The sequence below is a fragment of the Cololabis saira genome, chromosome 21 (assembly GCF_033807715.1).
Source record: "Cololabis saira isolate AMF1-May2022 chromosome 21, fColSai1.1, whole genome shotgun sequence".
Taxonomy (NCBI): Eukaryota; Metazoa; Chordata; class Actinopteri; order Beloniformes; family Belonidae; genus Cololabis; species Cololabis saira.
Genome location: NC_084607.1, coordinates 30,965,321 through 30,978,882, shown reverse-complemented (window position 1 = coordinate 30,978,882; position 13,562 = coordinate 30,965,321). Strand labels below are relative to the sequence as shown.

The following is a 13,562-nucleotide window of genomic DNA, read 5'->3' as shown; positions in this document are numbered from 1 at the left end:
TGTGTGTGTATATATATATATATATATATATATATATATATATATATATATATGTGTGTGAATATAAATGTAGAATTGACTTGGAATATTAGATATGATAGGGTATTATATAATAGGTATTTATATATATAGATGTGTATATTAAGTATATGTGGGGATGATATAGTTGACTTGGTTTCTGTTCTTGTATTGATTTTAAAATATCTTGATTTTGTATTTATATTTTTTTTTCTTCTTGCTCTTATTCTGTATTTTTTTTAAGTTCTTTTCTCTATTTGTTTTCTTTTGTATTGCATTATTTTGTTAAGACCCCAGGAAGCATAGCTTCAGTTTCTGCTGCAGCTAATGGGTATCTCAATAAACAACAATACACAATAAACTACAAGGATGTAACAGACGCTACACAGGTGAAGTGCATTTTTCTTGGATCCGTCACTTCAAAGTGAACGAATGTTGTTCGCAGACTGCAGGAATCTGGGTGAAGTTCGCGCATCAATGTCAGGAATCCAGTCGAGTGCATGAATCCGTGTAGTTTATCTTGTTCCTGGATAGTCTGGTTTGGGCTCCTTATGCAAGGTTTGTTTTCCCTCAGTTTCTTTCTACCCCCTCCATCAGATTGTATGATTTGATCAAGTTCTTAGGCAAGCTAAACACAAGTTGACTAGTCAACAAACATGTCTGGAGCAGATAACGAGGGAATTCCTCTGCTTTGGTCTTTCACTTGTTCTGTTGTAAGAGTGGGTCAGCTATACAACACTGATAGAGAGAAACTAACATCAAAAGAGTTGTTAAACACTTCTCTTTCACTGTCTTGTTTTAATGATTTATTCTTCAAACTTGTTCCTTTATTTTGAGCATTACTTCAGTTTCCAGATCTCTATAAAGAACCGCTTTCCTGAAAATATTGACATGTTCCCCTGAAAAGTGAGATGTTTTTCAGAGGAGACAACACGCTCTGTTTGCACTGCTATCTGCCTCTTTTCCCTGCAGGCCAAGGACAGGTGAGTAGTTTGACAAGAACCTCTGCGAAAATGTCAAGAATTCAGCTTGAACTTATATAACTGATGTGCTTCCTCATTTCTATTGTACTTCTTTTTGATTTCAACAACATCATGACTAAGTGGGTGATGCACATATTTGCCTGCTCCGAAGAAACAAAAGAATAAAACAAACATTTATACTAACTTTGCAAATACATACACTGAATATTTGAATCACACGTTGCGTTGTTTGAGGTTCAACTTGGCGACGTTGGTTTTGGATGCGTGTTTTTTTTTCTTTCATTTCCAGAGAAGCCTGTGGCCCTTTCTCAAGTACCAGTCTTTTACTGCATTTCATAACTCCAACCGTTACCCAGCTGCATGGTGCAACTCACTTCCTATTGCATAAATCAAACATTGCAATTCATTTTTTCCACTAAAAGTTTGCAGATTCAAGTGGTTCTTATCCTTCTTGTATATCCACTCTGTATACATTCTGTAGAGTTCTGTTTCAGCAGTCACAGCAGGGTTAGTAACACATTCACAACCCTCTGGTTGGAGGATGACCCACTGAATCAGAACCACCCTTTATCCACGTAACTTTAACTGGCATAACTGGTATGTTTGTCTGTTTCACGCAGAGGACTTTGAAGCACTATGAGTTACGACACCCGCAGGTGCCGACAGCTCGTAAACCAAACACTTCTTCTAGTTTCATTACCCAGTCAGTCGTCTCTGGATGCAACAAAAGGGAAGCAGCCGTTAGGAACATCTACCACCACGGGCTACGAAGCACCATTGCCTTGAAGATACAGCAGCTCGAAACTGTAATAAACGAGAACATCACCCAAGCTCGCTCGCTTACTTATCACCTTCTGAGGGCAAAAAGAAGTAAAACTTGCAGTATGTACTGTATGTAACATGTATGTAACATCGTCTGTAAGCACTAAAGCACCTCCGGAGTAGTTAATTATTAACGATCTGCACAGTAAAACATATTTTTCTGTCAACAGTTTGGAAGTTGTGAGGAGTAGGGGTGAATGACTGAAGACGAATATCTCCCTGTGATAGTTCTGACACACATTGTGATAACAAAAAAGAAGAAAAATCCAAGGCACTCTTATGCAAATATAAAAAGCCTTTATTTAAATTGGCTATTTAATGTAGAAAAATGGGTTACAGCCCACGTGTTTCGGCCACAGCCTTCCTCAGGGTGTAACACTCAATGCTGTGGCCGAAACGCGTGGGCTGTAACCCATTTTTTTAATCTTTTCTACATGAAATAGCCAATTTAAATAAAGGCTTTTTATATTTGCAGAAGAGTGCCTTGGTTTTTTCTTCTTTTTTGATATCCTTTTTCCCACCAAAGAGCACCTTCGTCACACGACTTAGATGAACCTTCTGAGCACTCTGGACTTTCTTTTTTGTTTGGAAACATTGTGATATGTTTGAAAGTTAACCTTCTGTCCTTTATTTGCGGTGCGGTTTCTTAGGATTAAACTTTCATTTCCAGGGGAAAGTACCAACTGAAGCAGAAGACACTGCTTCTGGACACCATTGGATACAAGCAGCCGGAGAAACGAAGCATGTGATGTCGGCAGAGCAACAACCATCCTAAACGAATGACTGCTGTCGGTCAAAAGTCAAAAGTGTGATTAGCCATTCTGTAACTTTGTTGTTGGAAAAAAGGCTCCTGCTTGAGAAATCACATACGGCCCTCGTCTGCTACAATTGGTCCGGTACGTTCTGTGCCGTTGGAACCGGCCGTGAACAGGAGAGAAACAGTGGTTGGATTTGGCTGGCCCTTCCACCTCTAACCTCTCTTTTTATATGTGCAAGTCCATCACTTATGATCCAGGTCCTGGTCCAGGTTGCCACTGTTTTGCTTAAGGTTTTTCTCCCACTAGAGGAGTTTCTACCTGGCATTTTTTACGTAATAATTGCTCGGGGGTCATTTTCTAGGTATCTGGAAAGCGCCTAGAGACAACTTCTGTTGGAATAGACGCTATATCAATTGAATTGAATTGAATTGAATTGAATTGCATAATTCTTTCAGTGAGAAAAAGTCTTGGGGGGGGGGGTACATAAAACAAATGTTCTTCCTCATGGAAAAAAATCATGGTTTTGCACAAATGACACAAGTGTTAATATGTAACCTCAGAAATGTTGATACAGTCGATAGGAGATCTTATCTGTTTCTCCCTGTGTCCAGTCTTTTGTGCTAAGCTAAGCTGAAGGGGCAATGACCTATAATTACCTATAATGACATAACTTATAACAAGAAAGCACATAACTTTGCAGAGGATATGTGTCCTAAAAGAGAGATTCATTGATTCAATTTTCACTTTTTATGATACTGCAAAATCATCATCATAGTGATGTCATTCGTCGAGCTGTTTTGCTCTACTGACAGCACGGCTTTACAGACTATAATTTAGCAGTGTATTAGATTTAGGTGGAGAATTCCACGCTAACAGCCTAGTTTAAGGTCAGCGGCCTTAGTCTCCACCAGGACACGGAGGTGGCCCAACGGTAAAACGTGAGGGGCTGAAAGTTTATCTCGCCGTCAACTTGAGCATATTTGCTCAGGGAGTTTACATAAGCCGCTGCCCATAAAAATGGAATAAAACATTTGTTTTTTTACATGTTCTCATCAAATGAGGAGATGTGAAATGATTCCAGCGTTGGCCAACAAAGTAATTGATATGATGGAGCCCATGCAGCTCGTCCCATCTCAACATAAACCTGTCAGCTGCAGGACGTCAGGTACAGTATTTGATGCTTTCAGCCAAACCCTTCACTCTCCTCTCACAGAGACGACATGCGTCACCGCCAGCAGGAAGGAGCAGCTGTATGAACACAAACACACTCTCAGATAGTCTGCCGTTGTTCTCTGGAGGAGAACTAATCACTCTGAGGTGACAGCGTGTGTTTAGCAGGAAGATAAAGATCTGAACCGCTGTAGCTGCGGTGAGATAAAGATCTGAACCGCTGACATCTGCAGCGGTGGAGGAGAACAAACAAAACTTCAACTGTTACCAATTCAACTTACATAAATTGTCATTTATGTAAGAAAATAAATGTAAAATATATAAAAAATGTAAAATAAACAGTTTATAAACAGTTTATTACAGCTCTTTATTAATCCCACCATTGTTTTCTGTACAGTTACACACAGGTATTTATTCCATTTTAACCAAGTTACCGTACTATATTCATATTCATTGTGGTTGAATGAATAACTTTGCAAAATGGCTGTAGATTATTTGTTGTTTTAGTTTTTAAAAGGGCAACTTTAAAGGTCTAATTCTGCTAATTTGATCTATGTATTTATTTATTTATCTGGCGATAAGAAAAGCAAACAAGGCAGCGCTGGAAATTGTAGTGCGTCCAGTTTCATGTCTACGGTGGAAATGGTGGCATGTAAATGCTCACAGTCGGTCCTGAAAAGAAAAAAGAAAGTGAAAGTACTGGACGATAAAGCAGATACGGTTGGGATGACTAAGTGCTGCCTGTGCCCTGCACAAGGAACGGGTGGATGTGCAGGGATCATGGAATTTTACAACTTTCATGAAGGTTACTTGGAAAAATGACTCATGGAGGAGGCATTTTTCTTTTCTTTTTTTTAAATCTAGGGACAAAAAGAAAGGCAACATTATGTAATTGTTACGACAACCATACCTGCACTGAAAAAAATAAACCTAAGCGCATGTAAATATAACATATTTAAATCTGTGATATTAACAATTAAAAATGAAGTTTGTTGCTTTACATAAATACATATTTGAACTTAATCTGCATTTGTTCAAAAAACAAGACATTGTGCATTTTGTTTCCTTAACAAGCAGTATTTATGTAATCCCAGGCAATCTTTTCATTTACACACAAACAACAATCAATGATCTTGTTCTATTTACCTTTCCTTTAACAATTTTAATCTATTGGGCAACGTTTAGATGAAACATGCTTTATTTGTTTAAGTAGAACACAACAGTAAAAAATATCTTTCTTGATCTACTTTTAAATTTAAGGCAACTTTTTCGCATGAGATTTTTATGTAGATCAAGAAAGACTAGTCTTTGTATAAACTACTTAATTTTTAGTATGTACAAAATTCATTCGCAAGTAAAGTCAACTTAATTTTACGGAAGAGTATTAGGGCCATGCAGGAGAAAAAATATTTGAAAGGGGAAGATTTTTTTTATTGTGCACTTCGAGAAAAAAGTGGAAATGTCGAGATTAATGTTGAAGCACAATTTGGAGAAAAAAGTCGAAAGGTTGAGGAGAAAAAAGTCGAAATGTCGAGAATAATGTTGAAGTACAATTTCGAGAAAAAAGTCGAAATATTGAGAAAAAATTCAAAATTTCGTGAATAAAGTTGAAATGTTGAGAAAAAAGGCGAAATTTTGACTTCATTCTTGAAATTGTACTTCAACATTAATCTCGACGTTTCAAGTTTTTTTCTCGACATTTCGACTTTTTTCTCGACATTTTGACTTTTTTCTCGAAGTGCAAAAAAAAATAAAATCTTCCCCTCTCAAATATTTTTTCTTCTGCATGGCCCTAATACTCTTCCGTATAATTTTGATAAAGTAAAATTAACACAATTAAGTTGACTGTGCTTGCAAAATGTATTATTTACATACAAAAAAATTAAGTAGTTTATATAAAGACTAGTCTTTCTTGGTCTATATAATAATCTCATGCAAAAAGTTGCCTTAATCTTTTTAAGTAGACATAAAACATTAAACATTATCTAATTGTTACGACAACCATACCTAAGCGGGGGTGGGCGTGGCCACACAGCTCAGAGGAGGATGATGATGATGATGATGATGATGATGATGATGATGATGATGATGATGATGATGATGATGATGATGATGATGATGATGCTCTGTTATGTGATGTGATGGCAGAGGGATGGGTGGGGGTGTGATGGAGGGGAGGGGGCGCGCACAGGGAGGCGGTGCCAGGAGCGCGCACCGCGCCCCCGCGCAGCTCCGCTGGTTCAGGCGAGGATAGGGACCGTCCTGGGCTGAACTCGCCCTTACAAATACGAGCTGCGGCATTCCAAGTGGAGCAGAGTGGACGCGCACCGCGACGCGCATAATATTAAGTAACAGCTCTGAGTGGATCTGCGCTATTTAACCCGGGAGGGAGCAGAGGACGGCGTTTCTCTCTGGACCCGACCAAAACACAACTGACACACCGAGCTGACAGCCGGAGGACAGGACTGATCACTGAGGTACAATAGTTCCTAAACGGGACACTTATTCTCAGTTTGTTTGTTTTTTTGGTTGTTCTTTTTAAATACCAAGTTTATTTAAAATTGTATAATTTATTACAACAATCTAAACTGCTTTCAGATTACTGGTGGTAATGATCTTTCAGCTTTTTATTCTCATATCGTTTATACTGAAAGCGCATCTGCTTAATGTAAAGCGTTTGTTTTCTTTGGGTCTCTTTTTTATTTCTATTCCAACTTGTTAGAAACCATGTATCCCTCCAGCTTCCTGGTAATCTGTAAATCTGAGCCGTGAAGCGGTGAAAAACGGAATCAGGTCAGCAGAGACAGCTCAAGCTGGCCGATTTATAGAGTGACATGTTCCTGTTAGACATGTGGGTCAGTGCTGATGAGGCATGAAGCCCCGGCAGACCGGAAACTGCTCCAGTAACTGGATCTAGGCATCAGTACACACAAAAAAGTGTAAACTGAGGAATGTTTTAGTATTTAACTGAATGTCATTGTAGGTTGGATTCTGATTTTAAAAAAAATTATATTAAAAAAATCTATCCTTCTAATCAGGATTTACTTCTGGGCTGTAAAAAAGGTGACATAAACTAAAGCAGTGCAAGTGAGCTGTTGATGAAGATCTTTGAACTTTAAATAAGCAGTTGTATCATACTGAACATGTAATGGAGCTGGTAAGGTTATGGTACAAGTTGCTCCCGTTTTATTGCAGAGATGTAATGGGATTACATAATATTGTGTTGTAATGGCTCTTGCGTAACCACTAAATCCCTCTGCCTCTCCTTCCCTCTCTTTGGTCGCTAGGGGGCACTGTTGCTGCATTCTCACTTCCAGGAGTCTCTGAGAGTTCAGCTGATCCTCAGCACCAACACCGCTGCACTAGGAAGAGTCATCCAAGCCCTGGCAGGCATCATGTTTGGAGAGGAGTCCCAGGAGATGAGGGACCAGCAGGAGGGCCCGGTGCTCCATGCCATGGAGACCCCTGCGGCGGGGACAGAGGACGCCGTGTCCATCCTGACCTCCGGCAACCTGCTGGCTCGCTCCCTGCTGGGTCGCACCGTAGGCACCAAACGCAAGGAGAGCTCCCCCGCCAACATCCGGCGCAAGCGTGAGTTCATTCCCCACGACAAGAAGGACGAAGGCTACTGGGACAAGAGGAGGAAGAACAACGAGGCGGCCAAGCGTTCGCGGGAGAAGCGGCGTGTGAACGACATGGTCCTGGAGAGCCAGGTGTTGGCCCTGCTGGAGGAGAACGCTCGCCTCCGGGCCGAGCTGCTGGCCCTCAAGTTCCGGTTCGGCCTGGTGAAGGACGCTTCCAGCCCACAGATCCTGCAGCTCACCGCAGCTCCTCACCAGACCCCCGCTCCTCACTACTACCTCCCGAGAGGGGACGGAGCCCTCCAAAGATCCCCCCACGCCAACACCCAGACGGCCCTGAACACCAGGACCCACAGGGAAGCGGGGAACATATCTGAAGACTCGGGTTTCTCCACGCCGGGGGGGTCCAGCGTCGGCAGCCCGGTCTTCTTCGACGACCGGCTCAGCGACCACGGGAAGTTTTCCCCCCACAGACCCGAGGAAGGTTACGACCTGCATCACTCACCGTCCGATGTCCACCACAGCGCAGAGCTCAGCGAAGAGAAGCTGGACCAAGCCGAGGGGATGAAAAACCTCCCCCACAAGCTGCGATTCAAGACGCCCGGAATCAGCGAAGGGCTGGACAGCATGGCCGACTCCGCCGGCGGCGCCAGACGCAGCCCCGCGCTCCCCAACGCCGCGGGACGGGAGTTTCCCAGAGAGGCCCCCAGAGGAGCGAACGGCGGGGAAACGGCAGCGGGGCACTGCCCCGGCTCCTGGCTCCAGCAGCTGGAGGGGGACGAGGGGAGGAGGGAGAGGCACTCGCCTCACTACCAAACCACCGCCGCCGGCTACGGCCTTCACACACCCCCCACACACGGACAGAGCGAGGCTCAGTACCAACACGAGAACACTTACCTGAAGTCCCAGCTCTCCTCTCTCAGCGAGGAAGTGGCTCAGCTCAAGAAGCTTTTCACAGAGCAGCTAATGGCCAAGATCAACTGATGACCAGTGCTTGCTAATATCTGGACTTTAAAGGACAGAGTTTTATCATAAATAAATGTTAAAAAGTCTAGCGATTCAGCACAAAGTAGCGCTGGACTATACCACGTTCACAAGGACTTTCACCTCTATCTAACAATGTGTCGTTTCTTTCTGTTATATTAAACTTGTTGGACACTCATCATATTATCTGCTGTTTAACAACAACTTACTGTAATCTCAGCTCCTCACGGGGATCATAACTGTGACTTCTGTCTGTGACTGGTTCGTGTAACGTCGTGACTCTATCCCATACACTGTGACAGCAAACACACACAACCTGGAGATGTTCACACACTCAGTGTCTACAAGTCCGAGCAGTGGAGCCGAATCAACCACAAATCCTTTCGTTAACATATCTGAAGTGCAGTCGACTAATTGGTCGGTCTGCTGAGACAGTTATTAACTGAATAAAACACCACAGAGCCTGACGGCTGAAGTTACTCTCAGAAAACATGTCATGTGACTTGTGTCTCGTTGTATTTTCATGGAATACACTATGTTTTACAAAAAAAACAAACACTGTAACTTGTGTAGTTCTCTTGTTTTACACCACTGCACGGTCTGGAAAGGTTTTACTTCCTCTTTACTGTTGTCTGTACTAAAGGTGACAAGAATTACATGTCTCTTTGTTCATTTTCATATAAAAAGAATAAATACATTTGACAGATACAATATCATGGTGGTGATGTAATCATTTCAATATGTGTCATGCTTTCCACGGAGTCAAATTATGAGAACATCATTTACAGGACTGTCTCAGAAAAATAGAATATTGTGATAAAGTTCTTTATTTTCTGTAATGCAATTAAAAAAACAAAAATGTCATACATTCTGGATTCATTACAAATCAACTGAAATGTTGCAAACCTTTTATTATTTTAATATTGCTGAGATTAAGATTCCCAGAATATTCTAATTTTTAAGATAGGATATTTGAGTTTTCTTAAGCTGTAAGCCATGATCAGCAATATTAAAATAATAAAAGGCTTGCAATATTTCAGTTCATTTGTAATGAATCCAGAATGTATGACATTTTTGTTTTTTTAATTGCATTACAGAAAATCACAATATTCTAATTTTCTGAGACAGTCCTGTATAGTTTCCAGGTTGTTAATAGTGCCGTTTCTAAAAGTAAAAGCAGTCGAGGATCAAGTTCAACAACCCGAGATGACAGAGCGAAACAGCTCAATGCGTTTATGTGAAACACTTCTTGACATAACCTGATCCAGGAAATGATTTATATGCTACGGGATGAAGGAGAGGGTGATGAGGTGTTACGGAGAGCAGGGCACAGTGTGATGGAACAAGTGCTGACAAATGCAGGCGGCGAGGAGAGGGTTGTGCATTTGGCAGGGACCTCTGCCATAGTCCCTGCAGGCGGCAACCCGGGCCGCCAGCCAGCCAGACGGAGACAGCGTGTGCTCCTGCTGTTCCTCAACTGTTTTAAGAGAGACCTTCAAAACATGGGGGGTTCGTTTATACGAGCTGGAGAACCGGTGTTAACAAGGAATGGATACCATGAGGCCTTGCAGACGCTCCCTCCACACGGCAACTGTTGCAAACTGTGGCAAAAATGTATCAGCAAAAGATCGGCTCATGCTCTTTTTCCTTCTCACAGCTTTAAACACGAGAGTCTGAAGCTGCATAGACCTTATTTGTTTCTAGAAAAACCTTCATGCAAAGATTTAACCAAACAAAAAAACCACAGCAACCACAAAACCTCTTCGTGCCAAGATGAAAAACAGGCTTTTAAGTCGCCAGCAGAGGGCAGCAAAGACATTTCTCTCATCGTGACCAGAGTGCACCAAAGCCCCAGCTCCAACAACGTGCTAAAGATGCCATAAATGATGGTCATTTTTATTGTTCCTGTTTGCTACAAGTCAAGTTCGCCTGCTGACGATGTTACATCCAGCCCCCGTCATGCATTCAGGAAACACAGGTGCTCTGCAACTGAAAAGGTTAACAGAATAAACTAATGCTAAAATGTACTGCAATAGCGCACGCCTCCATTTCAAGACACTTCCACTTTGTTATAATGAATCCTCCAGCAATTTATTCAGCTTGGCATCTGTCATCATCGTTTTATCACCACGGCGATGACGCTCTCATCAGGTTGCAATGCAGGTACAGCTTTTAAATTGGAGGGAGTTGGGAGGAATGGAGATTTATTCTGCAATTACACAACCTGTTTATGAGAATAGTCTTTGAAATATAGGAACGGTACTTTCGGTTTCATGTTTCCCCCCCAAAATAAAGTAAAAGAAATGACTATTTGACCAGTTTCAACTGAGACGGCTGTGGCAGTTACAGGTCATAAAGTACAGGTGTAGCAGAGAGAAGATGCAAGCCTGATTTAATGAATATACCGCAACACACTGCTGTTACACTGCTGCCCTGGTCTACATCCTCACACCCATTTCACAAGAAAGAAAAAGCCTTCTTTCCTACAACCCCTTCTTTTGCTTATTCTGTTCCCCCCATTTTTCCCCAATGAAAGGATAAAGCCTGTTGCTAGGCAGGCAGTGCGACAGTTGCCATGGGAACGCTTACAGACATTGCTAGAAGGGGAAAATGTTGGGTTAGGGTGGGGATAAGGCTGGGAAGCAAAAAGAGAGGGAGAGAGAGAGGGAGCGATGCAGAGACGAGAAACCAGGAGTGTGTGTTTTTATGGGGGGAGGGGGATCCAAGTTCACGGCCAATGCCTTTGCTCCTTCTGCACTGGCTCGTCTCCTCCTAAAGAAGGAAACAAAGCAATGCAAAGGAATGGTGATCGAAAAACACAAACAAACAAAAAATGGCCGCAGTGAAAACGTGGAAAAAGAGCAATAATGACAACACTCTTTTCTGCAAGTTTCTGCAGCGTGCCGGAAAATAAGAGCAAATAAATGTGTCTACAAATGTAAAAGAATAACTCAAATCCTTCAAGGATGCGTCACAATAACTACTCCACGAATGTTACTGTAATATGAACAAATGTGGCGGAGGCTACATTTTTATCTGAAGGTCAGGTATTCAACCCAGTTTCATTCCTGGTTTTGTGTTTTGCAGCCAGGAGTGCAGCTTTGAAGACAAAAGGAGTTCATGGACACATCTACAGCAGGAGACGGCTTTCCAGGCATCCATTCAGCCACTATTAGCCTGTTTTAATCTCTCTGTGGATAATCCACTTCACTGGGAGATGCTGAGCAGACACTCAGCTCACATCAGAGACTACTGCTATTTGACCGTCTCAAATGAGCACAAATGTTATTTCGTATAAACCGTTAAATGAAAGATTTCCTTCCTGCAATTACATCCTAGCTGCTGAAAGAGTCTGAAACAATTGCCGAGCAGATTGCTCTCGTCGAGTACATCTGGCTCCCCTCCTGGAGCAAGTCTCACACTCTCCATGCCCCCCCCCCCCCCGTGACTGAAAACCATTCAACTGTTGACGTCTATTCAAAAGCCAACCCAAAGGTTACCGCTTAAATCAGATGAGTGAGATGAAAAAAAATCTCCCCGGCTCTTTGTGTGAGTCCTTTCCAAGGCTTCGTCACTGCCAACATGACGTGCATTCCTGCTGCATAAACGAAAACATGTGCTTCAATCACACAAAATGGTTCCATTCTGTCCGGAGGAGCTTATTTAACTCCAATATTCGGTGCGTGAGGAGGGAACGGAGTCTGGGCGCTGCAGTACAACAAAGTCGGACGCTTCTGAGTGGCAGTCACACACTTCTGTTGTGACAGTATTCTCTGCTTGTTCGTGTAAATACAATATGACATGTTATGTCTCTGGTTTCCCTCACTGAGCTGCAGAGATTTTCCTCGGTGATTATAAGGACATGTTGGTCCACTCGTGACGAGGGGCGTACGATCACTCACAAGACATTACTCAAGTACGTTTTTAGAAACTTACTGACTTTTGCTTGTGTATTTTTGTTTTGGATACATACTATCTTGAGGTTGACCAACATGGGTTATTTTTCTAATTCTGTGGAATAAAATCAGCCAACTAATTAATCAATTAACCTCGAATACTCTCCATGTATTATTTCTTTGCATATTATTAAAGAGAAAGAAAAATAAATATGTGTGGCCATTCAAACTTTGATTAAACTGCAAGTCTATGAAAGTCTTGGATTTTTCCACAGTGTATGTGTTCTTCGTTCTGTATATTGGTAAAAATCTATTATCTATTAGTCTGGCCTCCGGCAGGAGGGTCCCCCATTATGATCCTGGTCCTGCTCAAGGTTTCTTCCCTCCTAAAGGGGAGTTTTTCCTTGCTCTGTTTGGCTTAAGGTTTTTATCCCACTAGGGGAGTTTTTACCTTATGTAATAATTGCTCGGGGGTTTATGTTCTGGGTCTCTGGAAAGCGCCTAGAGACAACTTTTGTTGTATTAGACGCTATACAAATAAAATTGAATTGAAGTATTATTATTTATTTGCATCAAAACATTAATCAATCAAATTTAAAAACATGTCATTATTTTGTTGTATTTAAGAAAATGGTTTGTAAAGCTATTTTTGAAGCTTATAAGTGTAATTGACCATCTGTAAATGTTTCTTTGCTTTTCTATTGTTTCTTTGCCTTTTGTTGTTTCTTTGCTTTTCTATTCTCTTTTTGGTTTTCTGGAGGTCGGTCAACACATTTTTTTGGTTTTGGTATGAAATGTTAATGCTGTGTACAATGTTTTTTTTTGTGTTGTTTTGTGTTGCAATGACTGAATAAACTTCATTCATTCATTCATTCAATTATAACCATATCAGTAGCGAACTGTAGTCATTATGAAATGGAAACATGAAAGAAAAAGGTTTAACGATTAAATCTGTACGTCTTCCGTACTTTATGAAATCAAATTGTTTCTCAAAATGTCAAAACTTCTTTTAACATCTTTCCTTCCATAAATTAGTTTGACGTGAGCACAAGGGCTGAACATCTGGACTGGTTGTTCACCCAGCAGCCTCTCCTTCTCAGGCTCTGGTACAGGACTTGTTCCTGCATGTGTTTCCACCGTGGGCTGCATTTTTCTGTCTGCTAACCTTATTACGGGTATCACACAGGCCTTCATGGTACTGGTGGGCTGGCAGGGTGCCTGGTCCGGCCCAGATCTCCTCCCATCCCCCCCTCCCCTCCGCCAGCTCCAGCTCCTGCAACAGGATTTGAAGAGAAAGGGAGGGGGCAGAGCCCAGAGAGAGAGAGAGAGAGAAACAAAAAACGTGACTAG

At 41.9% G+C, this 13,562-nt stretch overlaps 1 protein-coding gene and 1 pseudogene across 1 annotated transcript; both read left to right on the top strand.

Annotated features, from left to right (window-relative positions):
* Nucleotides 1-13,562, top strand: part of LOC133421573 (nucleolar protein 58-like) — a 254,014-nt pseudogene that overhangs the window by 195,858 nt on the left and 44,594 nt on the right.
* On the top strand, nt 5,958-9,029 carry nfil3-6 (nuclear factor, interleukin 3 regulated, member 6). The gene is made up of 2 exons (XM_061712248.1): nt 5,958-6,228; nt 7,039-9,029. The coding sequence occupies exon 2, from the start codon at nt 7,147-7,149 to the stop codon at nt 8,314-8,316; it is 1,170 nt and encodes a 389-aa protein (XP_061568232.1). The 5' UTR covers nt 5,958-6,228; nt 7,039-7,146; the 3' UTR covers nt 8,317-9,029.

Excerpts from the sequence above, each read along its gene's own strand:
- nfil3-6 (XM_061712248.1), top strand. The coding sequence starts at position 7,147 with ATGTTTGGAGAGGAGTCCCAGGAGATGAGGGACCAGCAGGAGGGCCCG.